A 14,827-nucleotide genomic window follows, 5' to 3' on the forward strand; every position below is an offset into this window, starting at 1 on the left:
GAAGCTGTTTAGTACTTTAATAACATATGTGCTAAAAGGAATAGAGCATTTAATCTAAATTTGGTGAAGTGATATGTGTCAATCATAATCATTGTCAAAATCACTGTGTTTTAAGGCAAAATAACGCACACCAGAACATCTTTGTATATGGAAATAATCCACAGCATGGTTTATTTTCATATAATTGCATGGTGAATTGTGTGTTACTTCTGACATACATTCCAGCAACTCTGTCATTTGCCAAAATGATTTCTGGTGCTGGGCTCTGCCTCATGTTCTGCTCTTCCAGGGGCATTTAGGCCCTTTTCTCCTCAGACAAGCCCTGGTCTACAAAACAAAAAAGAAACATACTATTATACTAGCAGGATTTATTGTCCTCGTAACATTACTGATATTATTAAAATGCAAGTATATATATATATATATATATATATATATATATATATATATATATATATATATAATTATATATATATAATTATTAATTTTTTTTTTTTTTTTTTTAGGAGATTAGAAAATAGTATGGACACACCTGAGGAGACAATATCCTTTAGATGTGATGGATCAGAGATGCAAGATGATAAGCATGTCAAAGCATTGGGTTTCCATTTCAGACCAGTTTTAGTGCCAAATTCCTCAACTTCTGCATCAATGTTATCCTGCAGGCCAAAGATAGAGTGATGAAAAGTTGCAGTGATGCAAACTTACACAGAGTATTTATAATCTCACAGCTCAATCTTACTGGGAAACGCATAGATGCTTATGCTTTAAAATTATGCATACACACATGCCTAATGTTTAAACATATGAAACTCCAGTGACTGACTACAGCTAAATCAAACCTTTTAACAACAACAGATTAAGGTATTTTACATTCACAAGTCCTTGTTAGCATGCGCAAAGGCAACAACACAGCTATACTAGAGAAGAAAGGCACAGCAACAGTCTGTCTTTCAACCACTGCCACAGAACCTCTTCTCCAGAGACTGCAATGGAAATAAATCGCTCCTCTAGTGGAGGGTATAGGAACTGCAACTTCATTGTCTCATCACCCTTCATGGGCCTCTCATTTAGTACTGGCTGGAGTTTCAGCAAAAGGAAATAACTTTAATCAACAACACAATTCAGTAATTGCTGATAATATGTCCATTTCCTTTTACAATTTTAAAAAATATCATAAACATTGCCCTTCCCTTATTTCTGTAACACACTAGAAACAGACATTTAGCTATTACCTGATCGGCTTGCAGATACTCCCCATGCTGCTCACATCCAAAGTCAAACACATACTTTCCTGGACCTGAGGGCTGAAATAAGCCTTAATAAATTAAATAAAATGAAAACAAGTGTGTATTCTTTAAGTAAATAGTTTGTTCAGGGGAAAGAACCAGAACTTACATTATTGATGTGAAAGTTGCCTTGGTATTTGTGGTTTAAATGGATAAACTCTCCTACAGACTCCATTTTACCCATAACCCATGTTCCAGAATACTTAGATCCCATATCATGGTACGTGTACACACCTTGACCATGTCTGTCAGACAGAAAGAGAAGGAAATGTAAAAAATATATTATAGCAGATAATAAACTTTATTGAAGACTAAACTTCTTCGAACAAATTACAATTGAAAATGTATCTTTTTGATGTGTTAAAGATCTTAATGATAGACCTTTGATGCTGAAGCCACTCCCCATCGTAGCTATCTCCATTAGGATATGTGTAAATCCCATGACCATGTCGCTGGTCCTCCACCCATGAGCCTAACCCAAAGCAAGACACACAGACACTTAGTGTTATTCACATATTGACATTAACACCCCCCCCCATTAAATTTTTTTAATAAAAAAAAAATGTTTAATAAAATATTGTATAGCTAACTCTCACCATCATACTTAGAGCCATCAGGATAATAGAAAACACCTTGTCCATGTTTTAGGTTCATGGAATACTCCCCTGTGTATCGAGCCCCATTCTTAAATCTGTAGGTTCCCTGACAGACCATATACAGAAACAGATGACTTTCATAGGACAGTGTTGAATGCAGTCACCAGTCAAACAAACATACAGAACAGGTAGAATTTTTTAATAATAAAAAAAAAGAATTAAAATAAATTATAAATATTAACAATGCATAAAAATACAAACAAAATATATACAAATAAAAATAATAAAATATATATATATTTTTAAAATACGTGTTTATATACGTGTTTTATACTAACAGAATCGTTACAGTTAATGTTCTTCATGATTTGTGCCCTGCTGAACTTAATGAATAAACTGAAAACAAAGTAAATTATATTCAAATTGTAAATTTTATTGATGTTTACGTTACATTTCTAATTCAATTCATGCAAAAAATAGTAAATATTACAATATTTTTAAGACACTGAAAATTGACCTGCAGGGTACAATATGTTTTGCCATTTATATTTTCACTTAATATCCCTTAGAGGGGTTCAGCTGACAAAAACAGTTGGAAACCCCTCTGCTAAGCTACTAGTATTTGATTTAGTTTATAAATTCATACAAAGGGTTCTCTTTTGTATGATTTGGTACACTGTGAAATACCTGTCCAGATCGTTTGCCATGTTCATACATTCCCTGGTAGATGTCTCCATTAGGAAACACTGCTCTCCCAGAACCATGCCTTTCTCCTTCTTCATTTCGCTCACCTTCATACTCCTAACACACACACACACACACAGTAAGTGGTTAGTGTGTCCTATTACTGATAGGTGGCGCACATGTCACAGGTTAGTTTGAAGACCATTCATCAAGATGGCAACAGTGTTAGCACATGCATGCAACACAACTTGTTGATGAATTTTTTTGTGAATTAAGGTGTAAAATCTTAAGTATCTACGGTTAAGAATGCAGATTTAAGCACAGTATGGTGATGTGATGCCCCGCCACAGTAAGACGTTTGAATGGTGTAAACGTTTTTCACTAGTGACGATCCCGTAGTTGGGGTTCCCAGTCCACAGCAGGCATTCCTGTAGTATTTAGCATGTGGAAAACTAATGGACACTTAAAAGCGTTCCTCGGAGCTCATCATTTGTAAAGCAGGCTGTCCAAGGAAGGGTCATGCATACTGACAAATCTTTCTATGCCAAACCTTAGTCATTAGTCACTCCTGGGATAAGTGTATACATGTTGCAGGGGAGTATGTCAAAAAATAAATGCAGTTTCCTCTACTTGAAATTTGTTATTTTATTTTATACATTTTATATTTTATTTCAAAAGTCCCAGGTTGACTTCAATGCCCCTTATGTATCATAGCATTATTGTAAATAGATCATATTCAATTATAAACAATATTATATTATATATATATATATATATATATATATATATATATATATATATATATATATATATATATATATATATATATATATATATATAGTAGTATTATTGTAAAGAAATTATATTCAATTAAATTAAACCCTCCATTCAACCTCAATTCAGTTCAATTCAGTTCAATAGGGCTTGGTATTTAAATAGGGCTTTTAACAATTAACATTGACACAGCATAATTAAGTAGATTACAAATATAAGTTGTACAGGTTTATAAGTTTGATAGTTCCCCAATGAGCTGCCAGTGGCAACAGTGGCAAGAGAAAACTCCCTGAGATAGTATGAGGAAGAAACCTTGAGAGGAACCAGAAATTAAAGTCCATAATTATACTTCCATTATTGTTGAATTTATCATTGATGGACACTTAAATGTAAAACTGCATATGGTAACTTTAGTCCTCAGCCATTGTAGCAAACTGTTTACATTAATTACAGTCCAAATCCATCTTCATGGGTCTTTAGTTTAGCCCTTTACATTAACTTTACACTGTTCATGTGGAACCATCCTCAGCTGCAGCGGATGGTCTCCAACATGAGGAGAACTCGGTCCAGAGGCAGGGCTTCACTTAACATTTCGGTTCTTCTGATTTTTAAAATAAAAAGTGTGATTAAAAAAATAACAATAAGATAATTACTGAGGACCAGGTGAGTATCAACAGTTTATGACACAGAGTTATTTGTTAAAAACTAAAACCCGGAATACACACACACACACACACACACACACACACACACACACACACACACACACACACACACACACGTGCGGTGATTAGGTATATTAAACACTGGTAGTGATAATGGCCAAACCAAAATGAAATACTTACTCCATGAAATGTCTGCTCATCCTCAAACTCTTCAGACGCAGAGTCCGACATCGTGCCTCTGTTTATTTCCGGTAAACGCGCAAGCGATGAACCAAGCGCGCGCCAACGAGCAAGTAATTGTTGAGCTTGTCGTTACCATGACAACCGTCACTTCTAAGAGACATGCGCAGTACAGTTCACGACAAACGGCTCTATGGAAGCTGGATAGTATGGGGGGAAAAAACATTGCAGAGGAAATGAGCAAAAAAAACAGCAAATAGACAAAGTAATAAATAAAGTATGCTTTAGTCTTTCCCTTTGATTTCTTTAAATTGTTTAGAATTTTATTTTATTGTTGGGGACAGTTTTGTTTAGGAAAAATCGTTAGAGTAATAAGGGGATCATTTCCAACGTGGTTTTAAAACAATAATAATAATGATGATGAGGTTAAGGTCTGAAATATTTAAAAGTTGTTTTTTTTTAAACAAATTGATATATCACAATATCTCAATATGTCAGTGTTCTTTATGAGAAGTGTTGATGCTGATTTAAATGAAAAATTACTTGCGGCAGTGACAATAACAGAGAGCTATGTCAGGATATTGATGTATGTTAAATGAAAAAAGCTGGTTCATATGATTTGATGGTGATTCATCTTTAAATAAAACTGTATTTACGTGTTAGGAATAAGGAGTAAGATATTATAGAACCTAGTTATTATTTTATTATTTGATGCGCAGTTCCAGTGTCACTTCGATAAGGGCTCCCCAAGCACTGGGCTGTGGATTATTTGGTACCGGGCCTCACAGAAAAGAGAAAACCTTTTTGATATTTATTTTATTTCCATTTCATGGACTTTTAAAACACTGCAGGGTGTTTTATTTTAAAGAACGATTATTTCTGCTGGTCTCAATTTCCTTACACTTGTTTCAGTTTGTTTCTATGCATCTATAAATGAAGCTTGCACCGATTCTGCATAATGCATTACATTTTCATGATATATGCAATAATTAAATAATATAATCACAGTAATACGGACTATATAACTGGTCCGTGGTGCAAAGAATCAGCCGAGACCGCTGACTTCAAGCACACACACACACACGGGACTTTTACACATTCGCTCTTCACGAGGCTGGTTATGAGCGTTAGCAAACCACGTGACTACAGTCATGTCGTGAAATGAGGAAGTGTCTCTGCTGCTGAAGCTTCTGCTCCAAAAAGTATAACATGAAGCACCAAACATGACTGTCTACTCTTTTTATTTTCTCAGTCTGAGCTGTTTCTTGGTTTTGATCAGTTCTCAGAATACCAATGGAAGAAGAGTCTGGCCTGTTCCTTACAGGTAAGATAACATACCACGAGTCTATCAGCTTAGAACAGACTATAAAGTAAAGAGATTCGTGTGTGACTTTTGCATGTTCCTCTTTTCTTACGGTGCTTTTCACAGCTTAATTGATGCGGCAATGCTGCTAGTTGTTTTTATTAAACAATTTGAATTAGACTACTGTGTGAACTTAGTTCAGTTCTTACACCATAATGTGGTTTTGATCAATAGATATGTTGGTGTATAGAGAAGTGTTTCCAAGGAGCTCCACACGCAGCCACTAAACTTATTAGACTTGAGAACTCATGATCTTGATTACATTCCTGTGTGTGTGTGTTGGTAAATTACTAGGCGATTTGACCGTCGTCCTCCCTCTGACCCTTACTGCCAAGCACTTTACCCGTTTTGCCCGACTGGAGACCCGGATGGTCGCATCCCCGACATTAAAGACAGCGACGTGATTTCTGTGTTTAGGCTTCAAACTCCTGTGTGGGAATTTAAATACGGAGACCTTTTTGGGAAATTTGTAAGTTCATAATAAATTCAAGTCCCTTACAGCCTTACAGATATATCACTAATGTGTCTTCTGTTTCCAGCATATAATGCACGATGCCATTGGATTTGCCAGCTCAGATACTGGAAGAAACTATACCATGGAATGGTACGAGCTTTTCCAGCTTGGAAACTGCACTTTCCCCCATGTGAGAGAGGACATACTGCCTCCTTTTTGGTGCAATCAGGGTGCCGCATGCTTCTTTGAAGGAATCGATGATGTGCACTGGAAACAGAATGGGACCCTGGAGAAAGTGGGAGAGATTTCTGGTAAGATTCATGCAAACGGTTTTAGTATTATTAGTTAAGGTTTCGATGTGTCAACAGCATGTCTATGTTTTATCACAGGTGAACAGTTTAATAATCTGGCACGGTGGGTTAAAGAGGACAACGAGACTGGTATTTATTATGAGACGTGGACTGTGCGATCAGACCCAGGACCCAACTCAACTACATGGTTCGACTCGTACGACTGTTCACAGTTTGTACACCGCACGTACAGGAAATTGGCCAAACTTGGAGCCAAGCTTTTAAGCAAAACACAGACAAACTACACCAAAATCTACCTGTACAGCGGTGAACCTACCTACCTTGGAGATGATGGCAGCATTTTTGATAATCCACCATTGAAAACTCTAGCCAAAGATATCAGAAAGTTTTACCATTCTTTTCAGCCTCACCAGTCAATGTTTCAGTTCATCCTCAGCCTGATAGAGGCTTATGAAAAAGTTGTGCTAGAGAAAACTTTCTATTTCTTTTACAACTTTGAGTACTGGCACTTGCCAATGAAGTCACCTTACATCCAGATTACATACGAAGAAGTGCCCCTGCCATGATGAAGGTGGCCCTGTCTTATGACCGCTTTGCACATAAAAATGGTGACCTGTGTTACCTGTGATTACAGTAAATGTTTAATTCAACAGGTTGAGCTTTGCTGGAGGTGAATTACAATAAAGTCTAGTGTCCTGTCTTCAGTAGCACAGCCTTGTTGAACGATGGTTGGAAACTTGATTCATTTTCTATAAAAGCATTTTCTATTATACAACAGTTTTAAATTAATTTGCAGAAATAATACAAAATCATTATTTCTGTAGCAATAACTTACATTGGGCCTTGTATGGAGGACATTCCATGTAAACAGATTATTTTAAATGTCAGTATTGAGAGTTTTATTTAGCAGTTTTGCTATGAGTCTCCACTGTCATTGCTTTGTAACATTCAGGAAATTTTCTAACTCAGGCTGTGTGTGTGTTGAGGGAACAAAGTGGATGATAACAGAAAATAAACCTGTGTCACAGATATTTTGAACCATTAAATGTAACTACAAAAACATTAAAAGTTTGAAGTATTTATTCTTTTTAGGATGTTTAATATATAGAATTTTAATCTTTGTAAGATTCAAGAATAATAAGAAATAAACAGTGGACTGCATCAGCACACCATCATGTTGATTATTTTAAAGTTTCTGTCACTACTAAAATATTTTATTCATGTATAGCCACATTAAATGTATAAAATTTGAAATAATCAGTGGAAATTTGCCCAATGGAAAATGTATATAGTTTATTTGAGCAGTGCAAGATATTTAGCAGGTAAAGATGTTGAAATTGACAGTACAGACTCACAAATTAAACATTTTACATAAGAGACGACAGTCTATTTATTTCACTGTGTTGGTTAAATAACTATCATATACAAAACATGGTTTGGGACACGGACACCTCAAACACCCCAAACAACAATTTGCACGCTAAACTCTTGTTTAAAGCAAAGCCAAAAAGAGAGACCAGGAAATACAACAACTTTTACAAATCTCTAACAAAACATTTTTCTTTGCAGTAGTGAGAAATGTGACTTGGTGAAAACCAGGTGATTCCCTGTTTCTAAATGTTCTTCATTTATAGGCTGTAATTAGAGCTAGAAACAGTTTTATCATGTTTTCTCTTTTGATAGTAACTGATTTTTATTGAATCCATATGTACATATTTTATTTATTATATGGCGGGGGAATACCGCAGTGTTTACATGCATTGTGAAGAACAATGATCATTATAACTAAATGGTGTATTTACATGTAGTGATTTAATCTGTACAAATGCAGGACATTAAGTTAATAGAATGATCAAATCTATTTACAGGGGTAGAGAGGAATTTGATCTATATGCAGGAATCTGTAGTACTTTAAATCCTGAATAAATAAATCTACAAGAAACATGAGTAACCTTTATACATCGTACAGTATTTAAAAGATGATTAAATACACCAGCAACTGAATAGTGATTTACATCATAACGCAATGAAATCGGGAAAAAAAAACGGAAACAGTTTACTATGAGGGACTTATGTTCCGCAAAGCCAAAGCTAGCGTTTCCAAAAGAATCTAGAACACCCTGTTCATGCTAATCTGTGGAACAGATTATTGTGCATTTATTCAATCCACATTATTTACAAAGTGCAAAAAAGAAATGTTTACCTGCATCTTACTTTCATTTGTAATTGCAAGTAACTGTAGTTAATTTGGTATATAAATAAAGTGCCTTTAAACCATGAATACAAGTTCATGTCATCTCAATCAAAAGTCATGCTTTCCAGAGTGAAATCTGTTTAAATTCCATTATCATTAAAGTGGACTGGTGGGTCATCAAACATCAAGGACAAATTGTTCATTCCAGAAATCAGCTAATCCCAATGTTTTTAGATCACATTTTAAATAGAAAACAACTAAATTAACTGCTGTTTACCGGACTATAAAATTATGTTTAATGTAAAGATTGCACATCCGGTTGAAAAGAAAAATAATTTCACCACACCAACTACAGATCAAATGTTAGCTGATCAGTTAATATAATACAGTAAAAGTTCCAGATTTTTTTTTCAGCTACCCATTCTTTTTATTATAGTCTAACAATAACTACATTCAGCAGCCCATTTCCTGTGACTTGAAATCACAAGCAACAGATTATAAACGTCATTTCTTAAAACTCACAGCTGGAAATGTACAACACAGGCTTTGAAAAAATTGCCAATCAGTAGCCAAAGCTTTTTGTTGAAATGTAACTTAAATGTTACAAAATTGCAAAAGGGTTTTTATAGTTGCATTTATCTTTTTTTTAGTATTAAATATTTTCCTATAAATAAAATATTCTGAAAATTTTTTTTAAATTTGAGATATTAATTTAAATAGATAAGAACCAGTTTTCTATTAAAAAAAAAAACAAAAAAAAAAACCAACACTTTTGATGGAAGTTGTTCTTCAGAAAAAAATCCATTGCAATACAGGTCGTTCACAAAAATTCCTACAGGGATTGAGAGATGATATTATTTGTCATATCGCCCAATCCTACTAGTAAAAAGCACCTACTGATGGAATTATAAAAAGTTGCGTTTTTACTTCTGCTTTTAGAACAACTCCACTGCATTCCTTATAACCAAACATATTCCTAGTTTCCAAATATTTATACAAATATAGAGTGGGATAAAATATAATGATTTGATTAATAAGATGTAAAAGCCAGGATCTAGCTTTTTGAACAAAAATAAATAAATACTACAGCAACATGAAATATATAGCTACATAAAAGAACTACGCAGCACTGTACAATTGTAAGAATACAGCTGTGGTTTCAATGACGAAAGAGATGAAAGCTTATTCTTTCATAATTGTCAGCATTTAGACATAGTATTGGGTAAACAGCAATAAAAGTAAGCAATACTATTCTATTAAAGTGTTCACACTAGTGAAGATCTTTGCCTCCTTAAACGTATCTGCTTTTTATGCACTTCTGGTAGTAATACCAAAACAATACCTACAATATCTCAAAAACCAAGAAAACATTTGCAAAACAGAGAAGGGTTATTATAGGGTAAAGCAATGAAGCTTGAAGTGCTGGTAATGAATCCTAAAATCTGAAGCTTAATTTAGTCTCCAAACACTTTACCAGGTAGGCATCATATCCGGAAACCAGACACGGCCGAGGTGTCTTGAAACCTCCCAGTGGATCTCGTCCAAGGTGTACTTGTGGTCAGGGATGAGGACCTCCTCCATGATAGAGAGCTGTGTGAGGCGTCTACCGCACATCTTCACAAACTCCACAAAGGCGCTGCAGGACACTTCGCACTCGCCCAGGCCGATTGCAGACAGCTGTGTACAGCGCTCGGCAATGCGAATTAGCTCCTCATCTAGGGGGCGCAAGCCATTAGCACACACTACCAGCTCCACAAGTCGAGGACAGTGCATGCCCACACGCCCGAGCACCTCTTTACTGACCGACCGGCCGAAGTAGAGGTGTGTGACGGGAATCTCATCCCGGAAGAAAGGCTCAAACTCATCCTCATAGAGGAAGAAGTACATGACGAGGTTAAACTTGGGCGAGTGGCGCACCATGGCGTCCCAGCTGCTTTTTTTTATGTTGTGAAACTGCTGACCTGGGTTCTCACTCACAACGTCGATGCGTAGGTGCTCCAGATGAACATGCTTCTCTGAGGAAAGCGCAAGGAGGAGATCATCACTCAGCAAGTGGTAGTTCAACGCCAACTCCCTCAATCCGTGGCACTGATCTGCAACGCATAGGATTCCTGCAGACCAAGAGGACATTTAGATTTACTGACATTTTTACATTTAAATTATTTGTAAATTATTACTGAAGTTCCTCATAATCTACGTGTTTATTAAACATTATGACATTATACAATTATGAGTGGTAAAGTAAATAACACTGATTATCTCCTCATCATGGCACCCGTTAGTGAGTGAGATTTATTAGGAAGCAAGTTTTGTCCTCATAGTTGATGTGTTAGAAGCAGGAAAAATGGGCACGCGTAAGCGTAATTTGTGATGGATAGACAACTGGGTCAGAGCATCTCCAAAACTGCAGCTCTTGTAGAATGTTCCCAGTCTGCAGTGCTCAGTATCTATCAAAAGTGGTCCAAAGAAAGAACAGTGGCGACAGGGTCATGGGCGGTCGAGGCTCATTGATGCACGTGGGGAGCGAAGGCTGGCTCGCGTAGTCCGATCCAACAGACGAGCTCCTGTAGCTCAAACTGCTGAAGAAGTTAATGCTGTTAATGCTCGATAAGTCAGGACTGTTTTGCCAGCAAAAGGAAGACCAACACAATTAGGCAGGTGGCCAAATTTTTCCCATCTGCTCTAAAATATGACCCACCTACTTTTACGTTTATAACCAAATCAAGTCTTGTATTGTTTTTGAGACGCATACATGTTCCCTTTGATTATATGCAACAAACTAGGAAAAAAGCAACAACACATAAGAATTGAACAGGGAATGAATGGAAGAAATTTCTGTTAACAGAAGATCGTATGTAAGAAGGAGAACAGGAGAGAAGATGTTACCAGACTGCCTCATACCATTATATCCACCATGCAACTTCATATGGACTGTGGCTTATTGGAACCAACTTCACCATACAACAAGACAATGACCTGAAGCATACAATCCAAGCTTTTTAGGCATTATTTGGAGAGCAAACAGTCAGCTGGAGTGTTATCTATCATGAAATGTTCTGCTCTGGGATAAACTGCATCACAAGGTCTGAAAATTTCCAACTAACAAAGAACATCTTTGGCAAGACATTTCAGATGAATGTTTGGAGATATTAACTGGTTGCCAAGTTGAAAACTGTTTTTCATGCTAAGGGAGGATTTTTCAATGACAAAGTAAATCTTCATACCAATAAATGATCTAGTTCATTGCATATAAACAATATCAATCAATATTATTACAATGATAAAAAACTGTACGTATGTGCAGTGGATTATGCTAATTGAAGCTCTGATTTTCAACATAATTCATATAAGTATTTTATAAAGTGTATTACTGGCAATTTTGATCAAATCCCTGCTCTAGGAATAAATATTTTCAAGCCCACCTATTTGAAGAATTCTAAGACTAATAAACAATTATATATTCTGCTGACAATCTGAATTAAAATATAACAGCCCAGTTTTACATGAGTGTATAGTGAGTAGCTCTTTCTATCCAGTCACATATGAAAACCTCTTTCTAATGCAAAGTAATAATTAGGAAAAACTGCAGACACCTCTCACAAAATCGAAACATGAATGAGGCGCAGACGACAGGTGCTCAAGTGGTGTGCCATGTGTAGTTTGCAAAGGCGAACTGGGCTCGATTTGCAGCCGCCTGAGAAACGTGCAGTCACAAAACACTGATGAACTAAACTCTAAACCAGAACATTCTTGAGACAAAGTGAGGCCATCTGCCCTGCAGCTTAAGCTGGTCTGAAACTGGGTCATGCAACAGGACTTTGTTTTTCTCTCCATGACTACATAACAAGCACTTTTGAATTTTTTTGTTACAAAGAATGTCATCTATTCAATCCCACTTAAATCAAAAATACATTCAAGTGAAAATAAGACTACCAGCAGGGGAGACATGTGGGCAGCTGCTCATCTTTAGCAGTTTGAGAGTATCACTATTGTTGGCCACCAAAACCTTCAGTGATGGGTCATCAACAGGCGTGTCATCAATCTTGAGAGATGACAGAGATTTGGAGTTGACAAACACCACAGTTAGTGCAGAGATGAAGTGGGACTAAAATGAATAAAGAGGAAATTGTAAGCATTTAAACAGCAACAGGTTTAAAAAAAAAAAACCTTCCATGAGGTTTCTTTAGGCATTTACCTTGGTTAACTCCATAAAGCTCGGCCGTGCTGTGGAAATGAGACCAAGTGTCTTTATCGAGCAGTTTACAAGCTGAGACAGGATGTTGCATGCTGCTTCTGCTGACTCTGTACTGCTGTCCACCTGCACACACATATTGTACAGCCTTAAAGAGTGCTAAACACTAACTAGGCATCATTACAGCTGGATATGCATCTGTAATTTATTGATTCCTGTATCCGTTTGTAAGTGTCAATGAGACACAACAACACACATCCCCATACATCCCTCTTACCTTAAAACTGACATACTGCAAATGATTTGAGTGCTTCTTGATAATCTGCTTGATAAGATCAGGATGCGTGGCCTTCAGGTAGGAGCTGGCGGGTTGGTTGAGCTCGAACTCGAAGCATCTCCAGAGCTCAGGCATGTGAAAAGCTTCATTCCAACCACGGCACACCTGTGAGGCAAACGCTCGATCCAGCAAGGGCAAGCACTGAAAGATCCGCAGCAGGATCTCCTGCGGTAACCATGCCCAGGTGGATGCCACATCTTCACAGTCCTCACTGGGACGTCTAGCTTTCTTGCAAACATCCATCCGCTCCTCACAGGATGAGCCGCCCGCCTCTTTGTGTCTGATCATTCTTCTTTTCATTCTTGAAAAGAAGAATATTCATTATGAAACGAGGTTTCACAGCACATAAAACAACACCCTGACTTCATCGCTGTGCAGAACAAATGTTGATATTTGTGACAAGCTTATCCATCACCTCTGACAAATCCTGCCTGCTAATAACATTTCTAATGGATATTGATGCAAGCTGTTTTTGGAAATCACATCGAGACTCCCTCTTGCAGTTATGCTGGAACTGAATTCACACTTTTTGTTGGCAAACTTTGAGGAAAAGCACATCTGGTTTTATTCTGGAATCATTCCCCAGAACGTGTACAATTTAGGTTTATATTAGATCATGATCACGAAAGCTATTTAAACATTTTAGTTTCGTTTGTGGATAAATGTATGTATTCTACTTGTTTGCCACTGCTTGACCACGGGACTGATTTATACTGATGCACATCATTTCGTTGCTCTAACAGCATAAACACTTTCAGAAAGAAACACTCATTAATCACGTGTAAGGAAGTGACTGGGGGTTTGAGAGTCTGTTTGCAGGGAAGCAGATTGATGTTGGACTGTTTTGGTGCCAAAACAAACCGTAACGCGTTAAACCCCCAGCAGCAGCTCGTTCCGTGTTTACACCTTTACCTTACACTTTTCATTAGTACAAGTTTCCCTGGCCATTTTGTTTTGCTGCTCGAGTTTGATAATTACCTGATCGGTGATTAGTCAGTAGAATGTGTCTTGATGTAGCAATGAAGATCCGGTGAGACTGAAGCCTGAAGCTGCGGTCCAAAACATCTGCAACTGCAAAATGTGGCGCATTTGAAGCTTATCGGAGACAAACCGCTTCGGACAACTCCGATTTAATTTCACATCAGGGTGTCTCCGTCTGTCTGTCTCTCTTCCCCTCCCTCCCGCTGTCCCTGTCAGTCTCTCTCAGTCTCTGCCTGTCAAATGACCTAATTCCTGCGCCCAGGCTGTCGTAGTAGATTTTCAGTTGCCTTGGATGATCCCTAAAAATGGCGTTGTTGTTGTTTTGTGACGGACCGCGAGGGATCATGGAATATGTGTACCTAAATATGTGTCTATACACATAAAATATCCGCTTCGTTTCCCTCAACAAATATTGTAATTGTAGTTGTTTAATAAAATAAACCTAATACGAACCAAGCCATAACTACGGCGTATTCAATCCAACAACGAGGAAATAAGAGTAAACTAACTATTGTACGAACTACGATTCCCACAATGCATTGTAAAACGCCCGGGAGCGCGCATGAGCCGGAAGTTGGTTCCTCCTTACAGACAGTTCAGATGGAGGGCATTTTTTGGTTAATGCTCTGTACATCAACATGGCTTAGAATCATTATAGTGTTTAAGATTCAGTTATTAACTACACTTTTATAATGGCGTGCATGATTTGCAAAGTGGTCTCACAGCTACAGGGTTCCCAGTTCAGTCCTGAGTTCTGGTTGCTGTCAGCGTGGAGTTCCAAATGTTCATCTCATGTCCATGTGGGTT

At 37.1% G+C, this 14,827-nt stretch overlaps 3 protein-coding genes across 3 annotated transcripts; 1 reads left to right on the forward strand and 2 right to left on the reverse strand.

Annotated features, from left to right (window-relative positions):
• On the reverse strand, positions 1-4,566 carry rsph1 (radial spoke head component 1). The gene is given in 9 exon segments (XM_083536460.1): positions 1-295; positions 299-327; positions 533-659; positions 1,236-1,307; positions 1,399-1,534; positions 1,671-1,761; positions 1,886-1,991; positions 2,573-2,686; positions 4,189-4,566. Coding segments are annotated over 9 exon segments (921 nt in total). The 5' UTR covers positions 4,240-4,566; the 3' UTR covers positions 1-100.
• Positions 4,567-5,313: 747 nt separating this feature from the next.
• On the forward strand, positions 5,314-7,477 carry cln5 (CLN5 lysosomal BMP synthase). Its single transcript, XM_083536458.1, has 4 exons — positions 5,314-5,512; positions 5,846-6,020; positions 6,091-6,316; positions 6,395-7,477. The coding sequence occupies exons 1-4, from the start codon at positions 5,412-5,414 to the stop codon at positions 6,880-6,882; spliced, it is 990 nt and encodes a 329-aa protein (XP_083392584.1). The 5' UTR covers positions 5,314-5,411; the 3' UTR covers positions 6,883-7,477.
• Positions 7,478-7,594: 117 nt separating this feature from the next.
• On the reverse strand, positions 7,595-14,368 carry fbxl3a (F-box and leucine-rich repeat protein 3a). Its single transcript, XM_083536453.1, has 5 exons — positions 14,018-14,368; positions 12,980-13,340; positions 12,706-12,828; positions 12,444-12,615; positions 7,595-10,621 (listed from the first exon to the last, which is right to left on the reverse strand). Exons 2-5 carry the CDS (start codon positions 13,337-13,339, stop codon positions 9,981-9,983), a joined length of 1,296 nt encoding a protein of 431 aa, XP_083392579.1. The 5' UTR covers position 13,340; positions 14,018-14,368; the 3' UTR covers positions 7,595-9,980.
• Positions 14,369-14,827: the final 459 nt, after the last annotated feature.

Source organism: Silurus aristotelis, assembly GCF_946808225.1.
Source record: "Silurus aristotelis genome assembly, chromosome: 3".
NCBI lineage: Eukaryota > Metazoa > Chordata > Actinopteri > Siluriformes > Siluridae > Silurus > Silurus aristotelis.